At 44.9% G+C, this 21,825-nt stretch overlaps 1 protein-coding gene across 4 annotated transcripts in view; it reads right to left on the bottom strand.

The window, feature by feature from the left end:
• UBR4 (ubiquitin protein ligase E3 component n-recognin 4) overlaps window positions 1-21,825 on the bottom strand; it is a 113,939-nt gene that overhangs the window by 29,151 nt on the left and 62,963 nt on the right. For all 4 annotated transcript variants that reach the window (XM_050931301.1, XM_050931303.1, XM_050931302.1 and 1 more), the window contains 21 exons: window positions 20,682-20,891; window positions 19,583-19,732; window positions 18,369-18,596; window positions 18,162-18,240; window positions 16,944-17,180; window positions 15,034-15,202; window positions 13,284-13,428; window positions 12,377-12,462; window positions 12,048-12,135; window positions 11,710-11,903; window positions 9,374-9,613; window positions 8,237-8,375; window positions 7,029-7,154; window positions 6,337-6,465; window positions 5,345-5,688; window positions 4,441-4,531; window positions 3,947-4,031; window positions 3,409-3,536; window positions 2,499-2,628; window positions 1,163-1,320; window positions 8-117 (listed from right to left, as the gene is read on the bottom strand). In XM_050931301.1, coding sequence (XP_050787258.1) covers window positions 8-117; window positions 1,163-1,320; window positions 2,499-2,628; window positions 3,409-3,536; window positions 3,947-4,031; window positions 4,441-4,531; window positions 5,345-5,688; window positions 6,337-6,465; window positions 7,029-7,154; window positions 8,237-8,375; window positions 9,374-9,613; window positions 11,710-11,903; window positions 12,048-12,135; window positions 12,377-12,462; window positions 13,284-13,428; window positions 15,034-15,202; window positions 16,944-17,180; window positions 18,162-18,240; window positions 18,369-18,596; window positions 19,583-19,732; window positions 20,682-20,891 — 3,266 coding nt within the window. The remainder of the gene's footprint in view (window positions 1-7; window positions 118-1,162; window positions 1,321-2,498; window positions 2,629-3,408; window positions 3,537-3,946; window positions 4,032-4,440; window positions 4,532-5,344; window positions 5,689-6,336; window positions 6,466-7,028; window positions 7,155-8,236; window positions 8,376-9,373; window positions 9,614-11,709; window positions 11,904-12,047; window positions 12,136-12,376; window positions 12,463-13,283; window positions 13,429-15,033; window positions 15,203-16,943; window positions 17,181-18,161; window positions 18,241-18,368; window positions 18,597-19,582; window positions 19,733-20,681; window positions 20,892-21,825) is intronic.

The following is a 21,825-nucleotide window of genomic DNA, read 5'->3' as shown; positions in this document are numbered from 1 at the left end:
GAGATACCTGGTAAGGAGATCGAGGACCTGCTGCTTCCGGCTGGGGATGGTAGCCAGAGCTTCCACAATAGTGCATGCAGCCTGCCTGGCAGCTTGGGTTGCAGGAGTAAACAGTACCTAAGGTGGGGAAATTAAAACACATGATGTCATTGGCAGTGGATAGGTAAACCAGTGACAGTCACTAAAAGGAGACCAACATGGGGGCAACTGGTGGCCTAGCAGTAGTGCTCTGTATTGCCATGCCAGAGACCTAGGGATTGTCAACGTAAACATTTACTTCGCAGCAAGCTGGGGTGTAAAAATCTACACTGCTTCAAAGCAGGCAGATCAAAGAGCACTAGAGAACTTTTGGTGCGTGGCAGCAGTATCCACATGGACACTTAGTGTGTAGCAGGCTAGTACAGAGTAGATTGACACCCAAGCTTGCTGGGAACAAAGTGTTTTTGCAGATAAGTCTTCAGATTTGATTTGAATCTTTCCTGCTCCAAAATGTGGTGAGGTGTGAGATCCCTGTAGGCAGAATGCTAAGTCACATGGAACTAACACAGAAAACAAACTACCTCACACTGTTCAATGCCAGCTGATGGGTTCTGTTCAGGACTCTTGAAACAAATGGTAACCAAAATGTAGTGACTGGACAGGAAAAAGGTCAGTGGTGATCACAAGGTCACTCAAAAGTCCAGAGAGTTTTAAAAGAAGGCAGAAAGCTGGGAGTTATGTTTTTAAATGGCACTTACATAGACCCAGCCCTAGGGGAGGTTGTGTGTGCCAATCAGTCAGTAGGGCCTCTACAGGGGTATAAATACCATCCCACTCTTTCAGTCAGCAGGAAGGGCAATGCAGAGACCATGTCCTGTCCCAGCTTCAGCTGCTTCCTGCCCTTCCTTTTCATTCTTGAAAGCTTCCCCACTAACCCCAACCTGCTGTAAAGGAGTCCTTAAAAGGGCAACACCCCTTTTCTTTCAGCTATCCAACAATGACCCCACTTGCATAAAGGTTGCAGTGGGCAGAGTGTCTCCAAACCACAGCTCCTTTGACACCTCATGGCTTGCTTGAAGAGACACTACCAATAGCCAGTTGCAGAGCAGTGAGATAAAAACCATCAATGATAAAGAATGCTACAATTCTTGGGTTGTGTACTGGATGCCTCCAGGACGTTTACCTGTCGCAACCAGTTGTTATGTCCCAGTTTGAGATCCAGAGGGCAGGTTCTCTTCCCATGTCGGCTCATGAACTGTTTCCATTTCCAAACATACTTTTCTGACAAGTAGAGCTGGCGAAGCTCAGTTCTGCTGGGAGCTTTCCCATTGGCTTCTGTACCTACAATATCAACACAGCTTAAAGGAACTGTCAGCTCCCATTCCCTGTGAACACACCTTGTGCAGAGGAGCTCAAAGAGTTCCCTTTCCCTGTGAATACAACCCCCTGCTTTGAGGAAATAGAGGATTCCATGTAGTTCTGTTTCTTTTTCCTGATGGAACCCTACACACCCCTCTAGGAGCACCAGGAATCCTCCTGTGCTCCCTTCCGCTGCCATTTTCAATCCTCCACTGGGCCAACCTTCCTTCTGGCCAAGAAATGCAACACATGACTTCCTTGGGAAATCATCAGTACTGCTCTCGCGTTGACTGTGAGGATTTCTGCAGTAATTCCCTCCTGATGTTCCCAGAGAATATGCCCACTGCCTCTGCAGCACTGCTGTGTCAGGTCTGAAGGAGTCCAGAAAAGACGGTTCCTCTCATGCTACTGCAATGTGCTGACACCAAGGGACAGAGTTGGCCCTTTAAGTACCCAAGTTGCATTAATGTATTATTTCTATAGTACATAGGTGTGCATAGCACTTTATACCCAAATCAACAAAGAGGCATGAATCCTCCAAGTGAGAGTAAAGAAGATGCATGCACTAGGTGAGTCCTGCGTATTATAATCATACTGTACACTGAATCATATTGGTAAACTGGGAATTGCTCAGCACATGAGCCTTGAGATTTTGTAATTTATATTACCAAGGGATGTAGTTTTCAAAATTAATAATGTACAGACAATTATTCATCACAACAGCTCTATAAGGGAGGTGGTATCAACCCATTTTATAGACGGCCTACTGAGGTAGAGAGAGATTAAGTGCCCTGCCAAAGGCCACAAAGTTAGTCAGTGGCAGAGCCTGAAGTAGAACTCAGTCCCGGGTGCCCCACCCTGTATTCCCACCATTAGACCATATTGCCTCCAAATGTCTGATTTTATTCCAAGAACTCTCTCAGCCACAGGGGTTGAGCCACAGGCCTAGTGGATCCTCAGAGATGGCAGCACTGAGTCTGCCCTTTCTGCAGCTGAAGTAGAAGAGCAGAGATTATATCAGCTGTGAACAAGAGGGAAGGAGACAGGCAGCAGTTTTAGGACCCGATAACTAAATCAGCATTCAAACCTGGCCACATACAAATGTTCTCTGCACAATTTCACTCCATTTAGAAAAGAGAAGTAAAAGGACAGGACTCTACCTCTAGCAGGGAGGCACTTTTTCCAGGCCTCATATGATGCTTTGGGGTCCCTCTTGAGCCAGAGCTGAGCCTGAGCATGGATCTCATTGCTGTAAGGTTTAACAGTGGTGAGAGCATCGACAGGGATGTCCTAGGAAGCAAAGGGAAAGTCTGTGACAGCCTCAAAAAGCAAATTTTGTTCCTGAAACAAACTATTCCTTTGGCAGAACAATCAGACATGCCTGCACAATGGATAGGTAAAACACAGGAGGAGAGGCAACTATAGTAGCAAGGTTTGTGTTCGATGTAATCAGAACACTAGTTTCAATTATGTAAGTTTAGACCAATTTACTTCAGTGCAAATGATACTGAGCTATCTGTGTACATCCCCCGCTTCCTGCCCATGACACTGATGACCTATCATTTAAATGAAGATGCTTTATTCTAATGTAAAAGGTTGATACTGCTATGGAGTTCCATATTCCAAGTCTGACAATCCAAGTAAGACACCAGGGTCGGGACACATGCTCCAGTTGTGAATGGGTCACACAAAGAAGTTGATCAATTTTTGGTCTAAACTTGTTACAGCTCTACATGTACAAATGTTCAGTTGAGATAAAACTCAATAGATGTACTTGCTTCAAAAAAACTAGATCAAGTCCTGTAAGAACCTGTATAAAGTAACACAGTCATTGCCTTGAGGGCCCTCTTTCTATGCATCTTAAAGCTGTGCAGGAGAAAGTGGATAGACTTAGATATATCCACCCCGTCACTGGATTCCAGTGCATGTGGTCTTGTGCTTCTAGAGCAACAGTGACCAGGAACAGGAAACCCGTACATATGGTACTTTTTTTCTGACACACACTACAGTGTCTCAGATTTCAGTCAGCTAACTGTCTCTTTGCTCAGCCCAAAGTGTCAAGGGAGGTACCTTGTTTTTCTTGCTGGTTGGAGCAGGTGGTTTGATCAGTTTTTGTAGAATTCGCAGACACATTAGGGTGATGTTCTCAACAACTACGGGAGTTTTAATGTTCACTGCCATCAAGAAGAGGCTGAGAGCTGAAAGGAGGACACAGGGATTAATGCCATGAACGAGTATGCAGTAAGGCTAAGAAAATCCCTGGAAGAGGTACCACTGCCATATATACAAATCAAGAGTCTTCAACAGAAGGCAAGATCTCATACCCTTGGGTTGATCCATCACATTCTCACAGAGAGAAACATGCCCGTGATAGGAAAAAGATCCCACTTCCCTTCGCCTCTAGTTCTACCCTCTCCATGCTCTCCTCCTAGCACTCCTGTTGTATATACTGCCCCCATAAAGCCTATAGCTGACTCCCCCACTACTGACCCCAGTTACCAGCTCATCTGTGCTAGGATTACGACACTGTATCAGGAATTTCCCATTTTCACAGACACCTAACTCATGCTTTTTAAATTAAACTCCCTTATTAGCTGTTTGAACATACCACAGCGCAGTCGCAGCTCCCAGCAGCTATCCTCCTTAGAGATGGAATCTGTCAGCAGTAACATTTCATATTGGAGGCTGCTAGCCTGCAACAGAAAAATGTACAAAGCTTTACGAAGGCTCGGGGACAGAGTACAGTCCTTGGTGCTTCTTCAATATCTGGAGGCTGGGGTTCAGGGTACATTAATTGTGCTGATCTCAACTCAAAGCCTCTATCTGAGATGACTGGTAATCTGTTTGAGAGAGGCCCAGGATAGAGTGCTAAAAGTGAGGACTGAGATGTATTGGCAGTGCTGAGTGTGGAAACTAGCCCACCATCACATCATGTTATGCTTGACTCCAGCCTGTGCCATAGTGCCTATCAAGACAGAAATGCCCTCAACTATGGATTGACTGGGAACGCCACTTTGCTGAAATCAATTATTAGAATCAAAAGGCCACTGAAGAGGGGTAGGGGAGAAAGAAAACAAATAGTAAAACGCTGCAATTCCTCACCAGATCAGGGTTTGCCCAGTGTCCTTTCAGAGCTGCAGAAACCTTCCCAATGATTAGGTCATTCATTTGTTGTGTGGCCTCTGGATTGTCTCTGATTTCAGAAGCAAAATAAATACTATTAAACACTGCTTGCAGACATTTCTCAGATATACAAAGCGCCTCTCACTTCAGTCTGGTTCATTTAAAATTTACAGCAAGCCTGTCCAATCAGCACTTTTCTGACACAAGACGACAACTTATAAATCAACTTCTACAGAGGAGGAAACTGAGACAAAGACATACTAATGTCAAACTTTCTAAGTAATTTATTTAGGATGCAAAAACTTGGGAGACCCTGATCCCGATTTTCTGAAGTGCTGATCATCCAAAACTCCTGCTGAAACACTGAGGGCCTTCTAAAAACCATGTTTAGGCTGTCTCAAACTGAGGCACTCAAAAACTGCGGCTACTTTTGAAAATGTTGACCTACAGAAAGTCAGTGTAAATGGCAGAAATCGAGTTCAGGATGTCCAGCTCCCATTCCATTAAAACCACTAGGAACAATCTTATTACAAGTAGGAGTATGTGTGAACACTCGTACACCACCACAAGTATGGAGCTTCCCAGAGCTCAGCTGTTAAACACAGAAATGTTTGTTTGAAGTGGAGTGCTTACAGAAAAGCTGGATGGACAAGCCCTAAATCCTTTACAATACCAATACGCACTCAAAGTAATTGAGCCACAGTTAACATTGCAGTGGGAGAGCTCAACTGGTCTTTAGATGAAACTGGGTTAACTAAAGCAGGTCTCAGTGTCATTAATTATATGGCTACTTCAAAATGATTTTCCGTTAGTGCATCTACCTCACTAAAATTGGAACCAACAGATATGAAGCGCCCTAAGCAAATGCAGAGCTGAGTCTAACCTGGTCAGAAGGCACATGAGCTGACGGACCTCTTCCCGCATCATGGCTGCGCCCCGGCGCAAGTTGTAATCAAACAGTTCTCGGATAAGGCCCTGGGACACAAGAATGTGCCTGATGGCAGAGTTGGTTGCCAGGGCCCGGAGCAGCGTTATGCAGTGCTCAGTGACGGCTGAAGCACAGCCATAACATTTTGTTGAAGATGTGTGGCCACAGCCTAAGACAGACAAAGCACGATATTGGCTGGCAGTAAATGTAGGCTGGACAGTGGTTCGGGATGATTTGGTTGCTGCCTCTCTCTGCTGGAGATCATATTCCAGGAGCTCCTTTCTAGAAGCAAAAACTTTCTGTAAACATACAAAAGAGAAGGAGAAGAAATTAGAACTGCAGGATTTAACCGCTCCTAAACTAACTTTTAAATGTTGTATTTCAATGGAACTAAATGCAAAATGGTGAAGAAAAAGGAGAAGCAGCATATGATCATGATTTTTTAATTGATCCAGGTCTCAGGTTATAGTCACTTAATATATTTCATACAGAGACATTTTTACCCAAAGATCTCAACATACTTTAAAACGAGTAATTTATAAACCTCACACCGCACTTATGAGGTAGGTAATTTTTATCTCCATCTGACAGAAGGGGAAAGCAGAGAGGCAAGGTGACCTGGACAAAGTCACACATCAGTGGCAGAACTAGCAAGACAACGGGGGAAATCCTGACTCCCAGACACCACTCTCCCCATTACATGCATTATGTTGTTTAAGGGTTTGGTCTGCAGTGCCTGAGAATTAACAGCTGTCATAACATTCAGGAAAGGTAGCTCATGGGTTTACTGAAAACCTGCTACCTTTCTTCTGCAGTGCAGCCCTTAGTGTTACTACCGGGGATCAATTTAGAACAGCCACAGCTCACTTTGCATTTTTTATATCAATTGTTGGAAGCAATTCAGGACACTGTGCTGTCCAGATTCACAACGAAGTGAATATTCATACCTGAATGATCTTGGAGAGTTCATCAAAAGAATTCTTGCAGTCACCACAGTACTCCTGCGCTAGCTGTAGTATGTACCTGTTCACACTAGCTGAGGAGGAGCTGATCCCACCACTGCTACCGGAGTCCTCCTGAAACACAGGAAGCAGGGGAAAATAACCAGCAAGTTTACAGCAACAAGTAGTCACACGAGAGGATTATACAAACATTAAGCTTTCTACTACAAAAACCTGCTGGAGAGAAGAGGCCCCTTTGCCATTCTCTGCAGTAACTTTGCAATATACTAATCAGGCAAGAGGAAGATTCTTCAAAACAGGCAAGACTGAACACACACAATGACACTCTCTGGCAAACACCAGAGAGACTCATGTACCTGTAGACCACACACTACGGTACTGGCTAGTTTACTGACACGCAATTGGTTTGGCAAGCTGCTTCATGTAAGCCTGGAGTGTGAAACCAGAATGACAGTTTCAGTTGTAGAAGAGGATGGGTTAGATAAAGGCAGCCTAAGAGCAAAGTCTATGGATCCACAGGACTAGCAAAAACACATTCACTACATTCCCTTCCATCACAATCCTGATTGAAATAATGCTGCTTTCTGGTATGCAGCATTAACGCCAGTGTCTTCTTAAGCCTGGTCTTGGCTAAGGTCAGTTGTGCCTTATACTGGGATTTGTCTATCCCACATTACCTGTGGCTTTTCAGGAGCAGCCTCATTTACTTTGCACAGCAGGTTTTCCAGTTGTGGCCGGTGTCCCATCAGCTGATGATACACTCTGTCAGCCTTATCCAGAAGAGTGTTGATATTGGTTACTGCCTTGGAAGAAAGTAAAAAAAAAAGGATGTCACTTACATTCAGAGAAGATTTTTATTCCACCTTTCAATAGCGTTACACTCGCCAGCAGAAACAGTTGTTGATTCGTCCATCAGTTCTGCGTCTCTGACTGAGAGGCAGTGCTACCTACAAGGCTTTGGGTATATGGGCTCCTGGAAGTTATCATGGCCACAAGTCAGACCCTAAGCACACAACATCTAGTTAGACTAACTTAATTTGTGCATGTGGAAAACAGTACAGAACCAGGACTGTTTGTGCTTCCTCCCACGCTGCCCCTCACACTTGGGCAGGGGGATGGAGGTAGGGCTGGAGGGGCTTCCCATAAACATCTGTGAAGCTACCTCATTATCTTCCTTGAGAAACCTCCTTAAACTCTCCTTTGCCACGATGGCTACAAAAACCTTGACATTGGTTAGGATGCTGGTGTGCAGATACCACTGCTCCCATGCTGACCAATACTGGCTCGTTGCTTCCTTGTACTCCCCCCCTGTTGTCTCGTCTTATACTTAGATTACTTTGGAGCAGGGACTGTCCTTTTGTTCTATTCTTATACAGCACCTAGCATAATGGGGCCCTGGTATATGACTGGGGCTACTAGGAACTACCCTAATAGGAACAACAAATAATAATACTGTAATCAAACATCCCTCTCACCACAGAGCCCTACATACATGGAACCGATGGATGCTACATACATGACACTGAATGGTTGCTTTGCCAAGCGAAGAAAAGCCATTTTACTACTTTTTTTTTATAGAGCTACCTGCCTGATGCAGAAGACACCTCTAAGTGAGACACTGTGCTTTACATCCCCTGAAATGCTGGAGATGGGAAGGGGATTCTGTACAAGGCACAGTGCCAAAGCAAACTTACCTCCATCATCAATGCCATGTTTTGCATTAGCCACTAAGGAGTGACATAAGGTACTCCCCGCTCCCTTCCAGGCACCAAGCACACTGCCTCCGTAATGCTCCCAGCTGAGATACCACCTCTGACATCACTAGTTTGTTGGCACCTCTAAGGGATATTGTGTTTTGTTAGGAAACTACTTGTACTAGTCTCACCTTCTTCCGATCCTCTTCATTTTCTATTGGATCCACTGCACAGCAAGGCTTGGCATACAGCATGAAGTCAAAGCGAGCATATTTACAGAACCCACAGGCATTGCAGAGGAAAGGATCCTTCTCATCATAATTAATGGATCTGAAAAGCAAACCAGAAGAATTAAAGAGGGCAATAAAACTGTTTTATTGGGGTGCGTGTGTGAATGACAGTGGGGAAGGCTTTAACTTCTCTGTGTGCACACGCACACACTCGCACAAATGAGATGGATGGGCATTAAAACACCCAAGCTGCCATAATACCAGTTGATAGCCTCACAAACACCTGACCACTCGAAGCACATTGGGTGTGTTTCAACAACAAAATTGTCTTCATGTCCTGCTGTCCGGTAGTGTAGTGTGGCTGTGAGCTGTTATATGCCTGCCATATTTCTATACAGTAGGTGGAAGCATTTCAGTATATACACACCAACAGGATCCCTCTAAAGAATCTGCAAAGCACCTTGGACTCTTCAGAGTTGGGAGGAGACAGAAACTGGCTGGACAAGGAGACGAGACAAAAAGCCACCAGGAGGGGAGGGTATGGGACAAGGGGTTGAGGGAAAGAGAAGGAAATTAATAATTCTATAGTCAGAGCAGGGTTTGAACAGTGGCATTAAATAAGACCTGTGGCCAGACTGCGAACAATGAGGCTAAAACAAAACATTGAGTAGCTAACTGCTCATTCAGTGAGCACCATCCATCCTGCAAAATGATTTGAGACACAGGTCATGTGGCGGAAAAAAAACAACAGTATGTGATCATTAGTCTATATCATAATGCATGTCAACAAAGGCATCAAATTAAGATTCCCTGGGCAACCTTAATTCTGGCATTTCCTAATTTTGGAGGGCTTGACTTTGCAAGCTTTTTTTTTTTTAAATGTAGCTTTTTTTAGATGTTATATTTGGTTTCTGTTTGGCTACATTCACATTATATCCCTGAAAGCCTGTTTTATACTTGTGGATTATAGGATTCTGATTCAACTACAGGAATGCGCAGTTTTACTCAACAGGAGGCTGTTTGCTAAGCATCTGACATGGTATGCAGTGCTAGGGCCCTACAAATTACTGGTTCTGGCTGAAGGAATTATAGACTCACCTGCACTTGTGGCACTGGTACACATTCTCGCCACAGTTCCCACACACCCCAGGGTTGGCTGGGACAGATGCGCTGCACCGAGGGCACTGCAGGGTTTCTGTGGAGGCCTGGTAATTCTCATAGAAATCTGCAAATTCAATCATCAAGTTTGAAGCCACAATGGGCAGTGGCAAATCAATCTTCACCTCTGTTTGGCCTGGGGTCAGCTGTACCTTTTTGGCTTTGTGCCAACGGGCAGGCCTGGGAAGGAGAGGAAGAAACATTCATTTAACAGAACAGTAACCTCCCACTCCCACACACAGAAGCCAAAGACAACCATCTCAACTCAGAATCTACTTTAATCAGCATGAATGGAGAGCAGTTCTAGGATTCATTTTCTTAGCTTGTATATTGATATGATATGTAGCCAGAAATGCACTTTAAGCCATTATCCTCTTCATAGCAAGAGACTGTTTAGGTTAAAGAGCTGTTGATGCCTCATGGAAAAAACTAATTTTACAGACTCTTTTTCTAGGAATTTTCACCTCTTTATTAGTAAAGACGTCGGTATGAAAATAGGATATTTATTTCTAAAGATCTCATCTGCTCCTCCTCCTTATTCCCAACCTGAAGTCAGAATCTGCTCTTTGTGACATCATAATCCTCTCCTAGGCAGCCACTTGTGATGTCACTGAGGATCAGAAATTCAAATAAGCAGCAGGATAGATTAATTCCTAAACCAAAAAGATCTGATTCTGGCGAGAACGTCTCAAGAAGAAAGAAGTATATAAGCAGAAATGGGCTAGACTGTGCAACATGTTAAAAAGGAACATTTTCTGGTGGTTAAAGCAGGGTATGGGAGTCAGATGATCTGGATTCTATTTTTAGCTCTACTAATGACTATTGTGTGGCCTCGGGCCACTCACTCAACCTCTTTGTACTGCAGATGCCCCATCTGTAAAAGAGATAACCCTACCTCATCAGTGGTGTCACTATGTTTAATTCATTATGTTGGTAAGGAGCTTTAATGTCTTCTGAGGGATGGTGATGGAGATATTCAAAGTACAAGCTTTCATGACGTGTCAGTGGCTTTAATATCTATCTTCAAAAAACAAGCAAGTTATTTGCTTAAATTGTATCTGCGCGCACAAGTTTTGCAGGCACAAATCAGACTCTAGGTTTTGAAAAACCTAGAATTTGGATGGTTTCTTTGGCACTTTAGAAAACAAAGATCCCAATGCAGTCCCACTCAATGGTGCAACCGAGGGAGAGGCAGATAATACTCTCAGAGGGAATACAAACACAAGCAGCCAGCCAGACAAAATCAGCCAAGTAGTGGAATGGCCAGGAACATGACTTGAATCTGTTCATCTCAGCAGAAGCCAGGGCATTACATTCAGAGGCCTACAGTTAGAATGTTTTATACCTGCTCACAGAAAGATGATTACAGGGTTAGCAGCTTAATGATGTGATCAGAATCCAGGACAGTCATAGATGTATATGACAAAGGGCTGGAAGATAGTAGATGGAAGACATGTAGGGTAACCAAGCCAGATCAGAGGCACTTAGGCATTTTGAGTTCCTCAACTAGATCAGGAAATAAATACTTTCAGCACAGAGGAACTAAAAGATGATTCTCTGTAAGTCAAGCTCAAGGACAAAATCTTGCTACAACTTCAGTTTGTAAGACACATCAGGATGCCTGGACAGGGCTAATTTCTACATTCTCAAATCTGTTATTTTATATGTGCCAAAAAAAAAAAAAAAATGCTTCCTATAGACAGGGGTGAACAAGCTGGTTATCTGAGATTCATCAAGAGACTAGTCTGCGTCAGCGAGGGCATTCGCTATTCAAACATCCCAAGGAAAACACAGGGGTAGTTAGTATGCAGCAAGAATCTCCCTCTCTAGGTCTCCTTCACAAGAATCATCTGCTCAGTGCACAGACAACTTCTTCAATGGGATGCTATCAAAATCTTCAGTAGTGAATAGGATTTTAACCAATATTCATTATCCTCATTTTCACTTCAGCTTCATTCCCAGATCACATTACACTGTCCCGGGCACAGCAATTTTAATGCCAACAGACTTCACTCAGGGATCAAACAGCTACGGGAGTTTTACTGCCACGGCCATCACTGATTCTCTTCTCCCCACCCTCCAGAAGCGACCAGGGAGTTTCATCAAGTACACATCCTGATCAGTGTCCTTAGCTGAGGAGCTGGAAGGTGAAATGAAGTTCTCTAATTCAGGTAAGTGTCATATCCTGTGCCAGGAAACAGTCAGCCTCATATCAAACTTGTATTTTGGCCAAGAAAAATATCCTGACACCACTGCCACACCTGAGAAGTACATACTTGTTTTTCAGCTCCACTATGGCCTGCACTGTCCTGTTGTTGTAATAGAGGTTGATAGTCCGGACCATTTTGGTCCTTTTCAGATCTCCTATCTTCACTGTCACTTTGCTAATGGTGTGGCTGCCAATCAGCTTCACCACTTGCTGGGTAGTGGTATACCGTGTGTCCACCTTAATGGAAGACAGCTTGATGTACTGGGAAGAGAAACAAAAGTGCCATTAAAATCTTCAGCCAACACAACCCGATCCCAATGAATGGAGAAATACAGCAATTTAGATGGCTATAAAGGCTGGGATCTCTACAGTCTGAAGGGAAGACAAACAGCACTGATCACTTACACAGAATGGAACTTCTGGATTGTTGCAGACAAGACAAGGATCACTCTCCAAATAATAGCCATCAAATTCCACCAGGCCAGACAGCGTGCTGGATAGAGAAAACATTAAAATATCTGTACTTTGGCATTCCCTCTGCTTTAAACATAAGTCATTCAGAGAAGCAGAACAGATTTAGTTTGAGTGCTTTCTTAAGACCTGCTGCAACAAGTCTGTGATTTCAGCTGAGGCCCAACCCCACCACTATTTTAACAAAACAAGTTTACACTCCCTGGTGGAGTGCAGCTGAAAAGTCCTTGTAACGTGCTGGAGGAAAGACAGGAAGAACTCACTTGTAAATGTTGGAATTAGGATGGTTGGTAAGGATGTGGTTTTGGGTCCGGAGGATCTCAACAGCCTTTTGAGAGTACTCCTTCAACTGAAATACAGTTAAACAAAGGAGAGAAGGTGAGGAAGAAATACTTTTTATTGGACCAACATCAGCTGGTGAAGAGATAAGTTAAACAAGTGACTCGGGCAAGAAATATCATCTTTTCTGCACCTTCCAATTTAAAGCAAGTTTATGGTTTTTAACAGCACAAAGGCCATACAGTCTCCCTCCCTATTGCCTGTTAGTTCCACAGTGGATGCATACTCTGTACCCACGAGAAGCAGACTTTCATTGATATTAAAATTAGACTTCTACTGAAGTGATGATGCAACCCTTGGCTAACAAATGAGATTACTGTGGAATGCTCTCACCTCTTGTGCATATAAACGCACAATTATCAGAGCAGCCCATGACACCACAGGCCCCTCAGAAACCATACCACTTGCCTTTCTTTTAGGTCAACACTAATTACTATAATGTATTTCTTAGGGTTGAAGCAGATTGATACCTGTAAATTAGAGCTGGTTGGGAAATGATTTTCTTCTGTGAAAAATAAACAAAAAACCTTTTGTTTTCCTCTTGTCAAAATTTTTTTTTCAGTTTTTCAGATTTCATTGAGAAAATGTTTTTCAGTTTTTATTTATTTTTTTAAAGAAAACCCATTTTGGGGGAAATTAAAATGAAGTTTTGATGGAAATTTCAACACAAAAGTTTTCCATCAAAAAATGTTTCAACAGCAAATATGATCAGCTCTACCATTAAAGTTACTCTTAACCCTTGAAAATGGCTGCACATTTAGAAAGAAAGCAAGAAAAAAAAAAAAGTGAGGAAGAGGCCCTCACTTCAGCTGTTCCAGAGTGACATCATACCTTTTTCTCAGTCTGTTGTGTTTTCAGAGAGAAGTATCCCAGGAGATCCACAAACTGGGCAGCCTTCCGTCCATAGGCTGGGAGTTCTGGCCATATTGACCACATGAGATCTAACAGCAGCTCTTGCTGAGACTTGTTAGAGTTCCTGATGAACAAATTACAAATCAGATCAGTTTCTGGAGATTAGTTTAGATGTGCTTTTCGTATCCAGCTCTCACAGGAGTTACCCAGGTGAGAAATATACTGCAGTCAGTCTAGGCTGCTGCAAAGTACACACAACAAAATCACCTATGTTGTTTAATCACTCCTCTTCTCTCCACTGAACTAAGTCGAGCATCCTGCTGAATGGTCCTGCGACAACTAACCATAGAGGAAGCTTAAGGAGTTCAGCCCACAGAATTTTGCCCTATGCATAAATAGGAACATAAGAGTGGCCATACTGGGTAGGACCAAGGGTACATCTAGTCCAGTTTCCTGTCTTCCGACAGTGGCCAGTGCAAGGTGCCCCAGAGGGAATGAACAGCTAAACATCAAGTGATACATCCCCTGTCGCTCATTCCCAGCTTCTGGAAAACAGAGGCTAGGGCAGAGGTGGGCAAACTATGGCCTGCGGGCAACATCCGGCCTGCGGGACCATCCTGCCTGGCCCTTAAGCTCCCGGCTGGGGAGGCTAGCCAGCCCCCGGCCCCTCCCCTGCTGTCCCCCTGTCCCCTGCAGCCACGCCGCCAGTCAGGCAGCGCAACTTGCACCTGTGCACCTCCCAGGCTTTCCAGTAAGCCAGTCCTGCTGCTCTGAGCGGCATAGTAAGAGGGCAGGGAGCGGTGGGGTTGGATAAGGGGCAGGAGGTCCCGGGGGGCAGTCAGGGGACAGGGAATAGTTGGATGGGGTGGAGGTCCTGAAAGGGCAGTCAGGGGGTAGGAAGTGGGAGGGGGTGGGTGCCAGGCTGTTTGGGGAGGCACAGCCTTCCCTACCCAGCCCTGCATACAATTTTGCAACCCCGATGTAGCCCTCGGGCCAAAAAGTTTGCCCATCCCTGAGCTAGGGACAGCAATCCTGCCCATCCTGGCTAATAGCCATTGATGGACCTATCCTCCATGAATTTATCTAGTTCTTTTTTGAACCCTGTTATGGTCTTGGCCTTCACAACGTCTTCTGGCAAGGAGCTCCACAGGTTGACTATGCGTTGTGTGAAAAAATACTTCCTTTTATTTGTTTTAAACCTGCTGCCTATTAATTTCATGATTTCAATAATATGTGCATCACTTGATAACAATGATAGTCTGCACCTCTCTAGAAGAAAGATTCTCTCGTGATTTCCAAGTTGTACAGAATGGAACAGACAGCCCTGACTCCACACAGTAGAAACTGAACGTTCCCTTTGGGTTATGATCAAAATCCATGGCAGTGAATGGGCCACAAGTGCAGTTAACTGCAAAAATGGTGGAAACAGATCCTCAAGATGATGCTGTCAGCCTGAAGGCCTCAAAACCCCTGCAGAATGGGCAACTGAGCACCAAGCCTTCAGACAAATAAGCACTTTGTCGTCTGTCCATCTTAGTCTGTAAACTCCTTTGGATAGTCTATTTTGTGACTTGCACAATGTTGAACACAGACTCAAGAGCACAACTCAAGTGCTAGAAAGCAGTGATTGACAAGTTTGTGCACTGTAATTCACCACAGAATTGATCTGCTACAAAGGATCCATCTATGAGAAAAACTGTGGCTTTGAATAGGCCCTTTAAACACACACCTGTAGATGTGGAGTGCCAGGCAGTGTGCCTGCCACCGCACAGAGGAGGAGTTGGACTCCAGCAAGAAGCAGCGCAGGAACTGAATAAGGGTTTCCTTATCAGCAAATTTATTCAGCTGGTTCACCAGAGCCGTGCAGAGCTGGTCTTCTTGGCTGCCAGCACTCTCACCTGGAGAATAGCAAATGGCACAAGTCAAAAGAGCACAGGAAACCAGATGGATCAAATGCATCACAAGTGCGGCAGATGTATCTGTTTCATGGATGGCATGGAGAGAGAGAGAGAGAGAGAGAGAGAGAGATCGATCCCCGGCTGACAACTGTGTGAACTGTAAGTGTTCGTTGACAGAAAACAAGTTTTTGGGTTGAAACTATAGTAGAACCTAAGAGTTACAAACACCATAGTTACAAACTCAACTGTCAGTCAACCACACCCCTCATTTGGAACTGGAAGTACACTGTACTGTCAGGCAGAAGCAGACACAAAAAACCAAATACAGTACAGTACCAGAGGGGTAGCCGTGTTAGTCTGGATCTGTAAAAGCAGCGAAGAGTCCTGTGGCACCTTACAGACTAACAGATGTATTGGAACATGAGTATTCTGATGTATTCACCCATGAAAGCTCATGCTCCAATATGTCTGTTAGTCTATAAGGTGCCACAGGACTCTTTGCTGCAAATACAGTACAGCGTTGTGTTAAACATAAACTACAAAAAAATCAATATATAAAAGGGAAAGCAACATTCTTCTTTTGCAGAGTAAAGTTTCACAGCTGCATTAAGTTAATGCTGAGTTGTAAACTTTTGAAAGAACAACCACAATGTTTTGTTCAGAGTTACGAACATTTCAAAGTTACAAACAATCTCCATTCCCCAGGTGTTCGTAACTGAGGTTCTACTGTAGTTCTGACTGAGTGTGCCCCCCATTTTTTATTCCAGAAAATGGAAGCTAGCATCTGTGACTAATGAAAGCAGTGAACGTCTGAAAGGTTTGCCAGGGAGTTTTAGAAATGTACTACACTCCCAGGAAGATCCATACTAGCAGCTCACCCTGCTGCTAGAATCGATCTCCCAAGGGCTTTCCCTAGCACAAGAGAGCCTGTGGAGTGGGAGGCTTCCTAGGTAATGACGTGATGCAGAGCACTGGAGTGTTACACAGTGGAGAGCTGAGGGACTTGGAGCTGCAGGTTCAATACTTACAGGAACTTACTTTAAACGTATTTTCCCATGCACACAAGCCAGGAAGTGAGGGATAGGCACTAAGAGGGCCCCCCAAATAATTCGTAGACCGTGAGTGGGGAAAAGTCTGAGCATAGACACGTAAGAGCTGCTGCTTAGGGGCTGAATGTGCAGCCCCAGTAGCTGCTTCAACTTTCACCAGTGCCACTTAGGGAGTCTGCATGGTAAGAATTGTGATATATTATGATCTCCATTAGAATTACAGACCCAGCCAATTGATTAGGCCTTTGTGAAGGGTCTGAGAGCTCCTTAGCACTTCAGATTTATTTTAGCACCAATTTTAAGGAAGCTTGGCTCCATTCCTGACCCATTCCAATAAACATGCAAACTACAACCAAATTGGCCATGTGTCCGTAAGTGTTTCTTCTGCTCTGCACACTTGGGGCTCTTGCCAAGAGCTGTGCATGTCTCAGAGCCGGGGAGAAGTGCATTTCTATTACCAGGAGTCCTGCAGAACAGGATTGTGGTACAAATAGGCTAACAGCTTGCAGCACAGTTTGGGGGAGGCACAGATCAGTGGTTTGAGTGTTGGCCGGCTAAACCCAGGATTGTGAGTTCAATCCTTGAGGGATTTAGGGCAAAAATCTGTCTGGGGATTGGTCCTGCTTTGAGCAGGGAGTTGGACTAGATACCTCCCGAGGTCCCTTCCAACCCTGACATTCTATGATTCACACCTTCTCGCTCTTTTTCCTTTTCTTCCTTCTTGCTCTTTTTGGTGGAGGACTTGCTCTGCGTTGCTGGCTGCCCAGTGCCTGCTGGAGCTGACGTAGAAGAGGCGCTGGATGATCCAGAGGATGAAGCCACAGACAGCACTTTACTGCCACACAAAGCACAGGACAGAAGCTGCAGAAGAACTGGTGACACTCCCTCGTCTACCAGAAAACTGACTTGAAGGAGAAAATAGAGAACAGCTGCGGAGTAAAGAGAGGAAAAAGTTTAAGTCTGAATAAAGTAAGTTAAATCACCCCAGAAGTACAGCCCTGCAAATCTGTGGGTTTTCGCTTCATATCCATGGACCATTTTTGCAGCTAGCATAGATGCAAGCACTGACTGTTAAGAGCCAGGCGGGCAGCTGTGAGGAATGTGGCGCGGACCCTCCACCTGCCTTGGGTGGAGGCCTGAGGAAAAGGGACACAGGGGCGGGGGTGGGGGTGGCTGCTTGGGCTCCCTCACAGGGCAGGTGGAGGGTCCGGTGCAGCTCCTCGGCCAGTTCTTACCATGGCTGGGCTGCGGCTTCAAGAGCTGTCGCCCCCTCCCTGCTTCCCTGGCCAGAGGCTGGTCAGGAAGAGCTGTGCTGGCAGCTGTTGGGAGCCTGGGTGCCTCCGCCTGCCCTAGGTGAGGGGGTCTGTGGGGCAGGGACAGTGAGCAGGGGATCTGGGGGCAGGGACATGGGCTGGAGACTGCTTGGGCCCCCTGCCTAGGGCAGGGGGAGGGACCCAAGCTCCCCACAGCCGGCCGCAAGAGTGGCTCTCAGAGCCGCAGCCCAGTCATAGTAAGAGCCAGGTGGGCAGCCGCGGCAGACCCTCCACCTGCCCTGGGCGGGGAGCCAGGGAAGCCCCACAGGTCAGTCTGTCTCTGACAGGTAGGCACACATAGTCAATGTCATGTCTCTCGCTCCCCAGTCCAGTGCTCTTCCACTAGAGCACACTGTCTACTTCATTTCTTTTTACTTTCTCTAGCCACAGAACAGAAGCTACCAATAAACACTGATAATTAGTGTCAGAAACAAACCCTGGGCAACTCCAATCTCTTCTTTATCCCTTCCAGGTCCCCTGTGCTGAATGTCAAAACAGACACTCTCTTTCAGCAAAGAGCTAAGAAACCCTGGATCAACTCTAAGCTTACTCCGAACTGTCTCCGTTCTTTAAAATACTGTCACAGAAAAAACTCACAATCATCTTTAATGCAGAATTTCTGCCAGTTCGCTGTCCGCTGCGTGGCGATCTCTGCACAAGCCTTCAAGTGTTCCATCTGAAATGCAGAGTAGCATGGGATTTAGCAGAAAGTCAACTCTTCTGCTGATGTCACCATTTTTAAATGCAGCATGCCTCTCTCACTATAGGCACACGTTTTATCCACTGGAACACCATTCTCCTTACCAGGCTGATCAGTGTATCATACTGTAGGGCAGAGCCTGAACTTGCAGTGACCACACTTGCCCGCAGATAAATCCCTTGTTCTTCCAGGAGTTTTTTGATACCGCGAACATGAGAATCCAAAGTGTGCAGGTCTCGAAGCTGCCGGTACTTCTCCTTCGATCCACAGATGAAAAGAAGGAGTTTGCGGACTTGGCGACGTACAAACGGAGTCTGCTGGATCATCAGGTACTAGACAAAGCATTCAACATGAATGCTGTGAAATCAATAGTTGACCTATTTCATCACAGCAATCACAAGATCTCAAGGTGAGTCAAGCTAACAGTAGTATTATTTCCACAGGTAAAGAGGAAATGGAAATGCATTTAGCAGCTTCTCAGTTGGGGAGGAGATAGCTCAGCGGTTTGGGCATTGGCCTGCTAAACCCAGGGTTGTAAGGTCAATCCTTGAGGGGGCCATTTAGGGATCTGGGGCAAAAACGTGTCTGGGGATTGGTCCTGCTTTGAGCAGGGGGTTGGACTAGATGACCGCCTAAGATCCCTTCCAACACTGATATTCTATGATTCTAAGGTACTTGGACCATCAACACAACAAGTCTCAGGCAGAGGAGAAGTTGCACAGCAGTGCTATGTAGTACTGGAGCTAGTGGTTATGAAGTGATATCCTGCAGGGTCATTCCATGGCACAGTTATCCAAGCGACCTACGAGCTCTGGTTAAAGGCCTGAACAAGCTTTACTGAATTAACAGCTGCACTACAGGTTACGACAAATGTAAGGTGATGTGTGGCTGCCTGAGGAAATCGGTATGTGTGTACATGTGTGGGGGGAACCCACAAATCTAAGCTGCCCATTGAAATAAATGCAGACCCCAAACCCATAATTTGTTCTAAAGAACATCAGCGAAGTACTAGCAAGACATTTTCACATTAGACACTATCCAGCAGAAGGCTCTTGATTCTAGACCAGCAAACAATGTTGAATTATGGATAGCAATGGCAATGCTATCTGTGGAGCATGTGCTCCCATAGATGCTTGTTCAGTATAGACATACACAGTATTGAGGAGCTAGCTCTCAAGTGGGGGAGCGAGAGAAGGATCTCAGATCAGTCACACAAAGTTAGGGCTCTCCCAGGGAGGATACCATTATTTACTTCCTTTTCTTACCACCCATAAATCCTACATACCACTTCCAGAAGCACCATACATTCTTCACCTACCTCAGATAGGAAGTAGAACCAGGAATGATCGAAGATGGGTGGTGGGATCCGGGAGTTTGTGTCAGCAATTTTCTTGATTTGATAAGGTAAGCGCAGCACCATCTCTGTCAGAAGCTGAGTATAGGCCTCAAAAACATCTGCTGCATGACCCTGAAGTGGAAAAATTCAGTAGGTTAGCTAAGGATATGGAGCGTGAGCACAGAACACACCCATCTTCCAAGCATGGAAGATTTATTCTCAAATGCACCTTTACAGCTGAGCATTGATCTGCTAAACCTAGGGTTGTGAGTTCCCTCCTTGAGGGGAGCCATTTAGGGAACTGAGGTGTTAAAAAAAAAAACAACAACAAAAAAAACCCCAAACACTGTCTGGGGATTTGTCCTGCTTTGAGCAGGGGGTTGGACTAGATCTCCTGAGGGCCCTTCCAACCCTGATATTCTACAATAATAAAAACACTTGATTGGCAGATGAACACAAAACCAGCACACCCCTATGGTGAGGGTAATAAAATGCAGTGGTTATGGTGCAACAGGTCTTTCTGCCCTTAAGAATTTTAATGTTCTGTCCTTCAAACTAGAAAGCATTCTATCATTTAATTAGGCTTCCATTGTACTGCACCTATGCATAAAATCAAAGCCTGATGCCAGTGGAAGTTTACAATGAAGACACCATGGTGGTTAAACAAGCCTAGGATTTAGTTTGCCCAATTGCGGTCATGATTTACAAACAACTGCAAGGCATGTTTGCCAGTGTAAACAGCAGTGGTTTGTGGATCTTTGGCTGCCAAGCAAAAGAATTCACCCCAGAGTAGCATCCCTTCAGAAAGATTCATGTTTAAACAAGCAACAATGACAACAGTTCCAAACAACTGCATGGAGCAGGAATGCAACAAACATGGCTCCAATGTCAGAGAGCATCAAGTAGTCCCAGATGTTAGTAAGGACTCTAGAACTCAGGAGGACAAATTTTGAATCGATGGAGAGACAGATAACAGCAGGCCAGATGCTAGATACTCCTACAGCAGCTTGGCAAGGAAGAGCTCCGTGCCTGCGGTTGGATGTTGATACAGGTTATGAGGGTGGCATGGTGCGGAACTCACCTTCACGTATTGCCGGAGAAAGAAGGGGCCCATGTCAGGTGGAGAAGAGGTAGTGTGGGGTTTCAGCAGCTGGCTGGTGGCTACGGGCTCCTCATCGTTCTGCTGGCTTTTCCAGTATTCCAGCAGTGACTTCAGAACGTGCAAACAGTAATCAACTGCGCCAGAGCTCAGCAATGCTGCAGCAGTGGCACTGGAAATGAGGGAAGAGGACTGACAGGGGAATACAAAGGTTACTTCACTTCTAAGAAGCAGCTGTTTCAGTAAAGCAGACAAAGTCATTAGCCCCAAACAGCCATTTGCAGGCATTGGGAGTAAGAGGGCAGATTCTGCTGAAACTTTACGGGCAGTTTTCATGTTTGGGGTTTGAGTTTATTGAAAAAAATAAAAAAAATCATCAACTGAAATATTTACAGAGACTCTTTTGAACAAGTGCTTAGTAAAGAAAAACAAACAAACAATCTCCTTCTAAGTCTAATCTCCCCTCGACACATGTGCCAGAGGCCACTGAGCTGTGGATTAGAAGACTAGGTTTTTTTTTTAAATTGGGATTTCTATTTGTTTATCTGGGATTTGGCCAGCTGGGGGTGAGCGCCGCTGAAGAAAGAGTCGCTGCTGCAGATGCCGCTCAGAGACTCTGCCCCACCCAGGTATTACTCCACCTGCATTCTGCAAGACGATGAGCTTTTATTTCTGTGGGAAGCTCAAGTGAACAACAAAAGGCTAGAGAAAAAGCTACTGTAAATAAAACTATTAAAGCAGCCCTGTAAATCCAAACAAACCCCACAGCTCATAAGCTCATTAAAATTTGAAGCAGTTCAGACTAAATTTTTAACCTCTATGCTTTTTTATTAATCTCCTTCCCACCACACATACTGTTTTTATGCCTTATTACTGTACCTTTTAGCAACAAATATCTAAGGAATCCTCTTAGCGACTTTTACGTTGACACAGCAGCATATTGCTTTCCCAATAATCACATTACAAATCCCCTTTAACTCCTTCAGTGTCAAGGTGGTTTAACTCTGCTAGGCCATTTTAAGAAAAAACTCTCTCTGCTGCCTTCACTCCAAATCAATAATGGAATCTAACTCAGCTACTGCCACTGGAACTTATCTAGTCTAACTGTCCTGCTGGCTTCCCCTCT

This window comes from Gopherus flavomarginatus, chromosome 21 (genome assembly GCF_025201925.1).
Source record: "Gopherus flavomarginatus isolate rGopFla2 chromosome 21, rGopFla2.mat.asm, whole genome shotgun sequence".
Lineage (NCBI taxonomy): Eukaryota > Metazoa > Chordata > Testudines > Testudinidae > Gopherus > Gopherus flavomarginatus.
The sequence above is the reverse complement of the archived record's forward strand: the minus strand, read 5'-3'. Positions and strand labels throughout refer to the sequence as shown.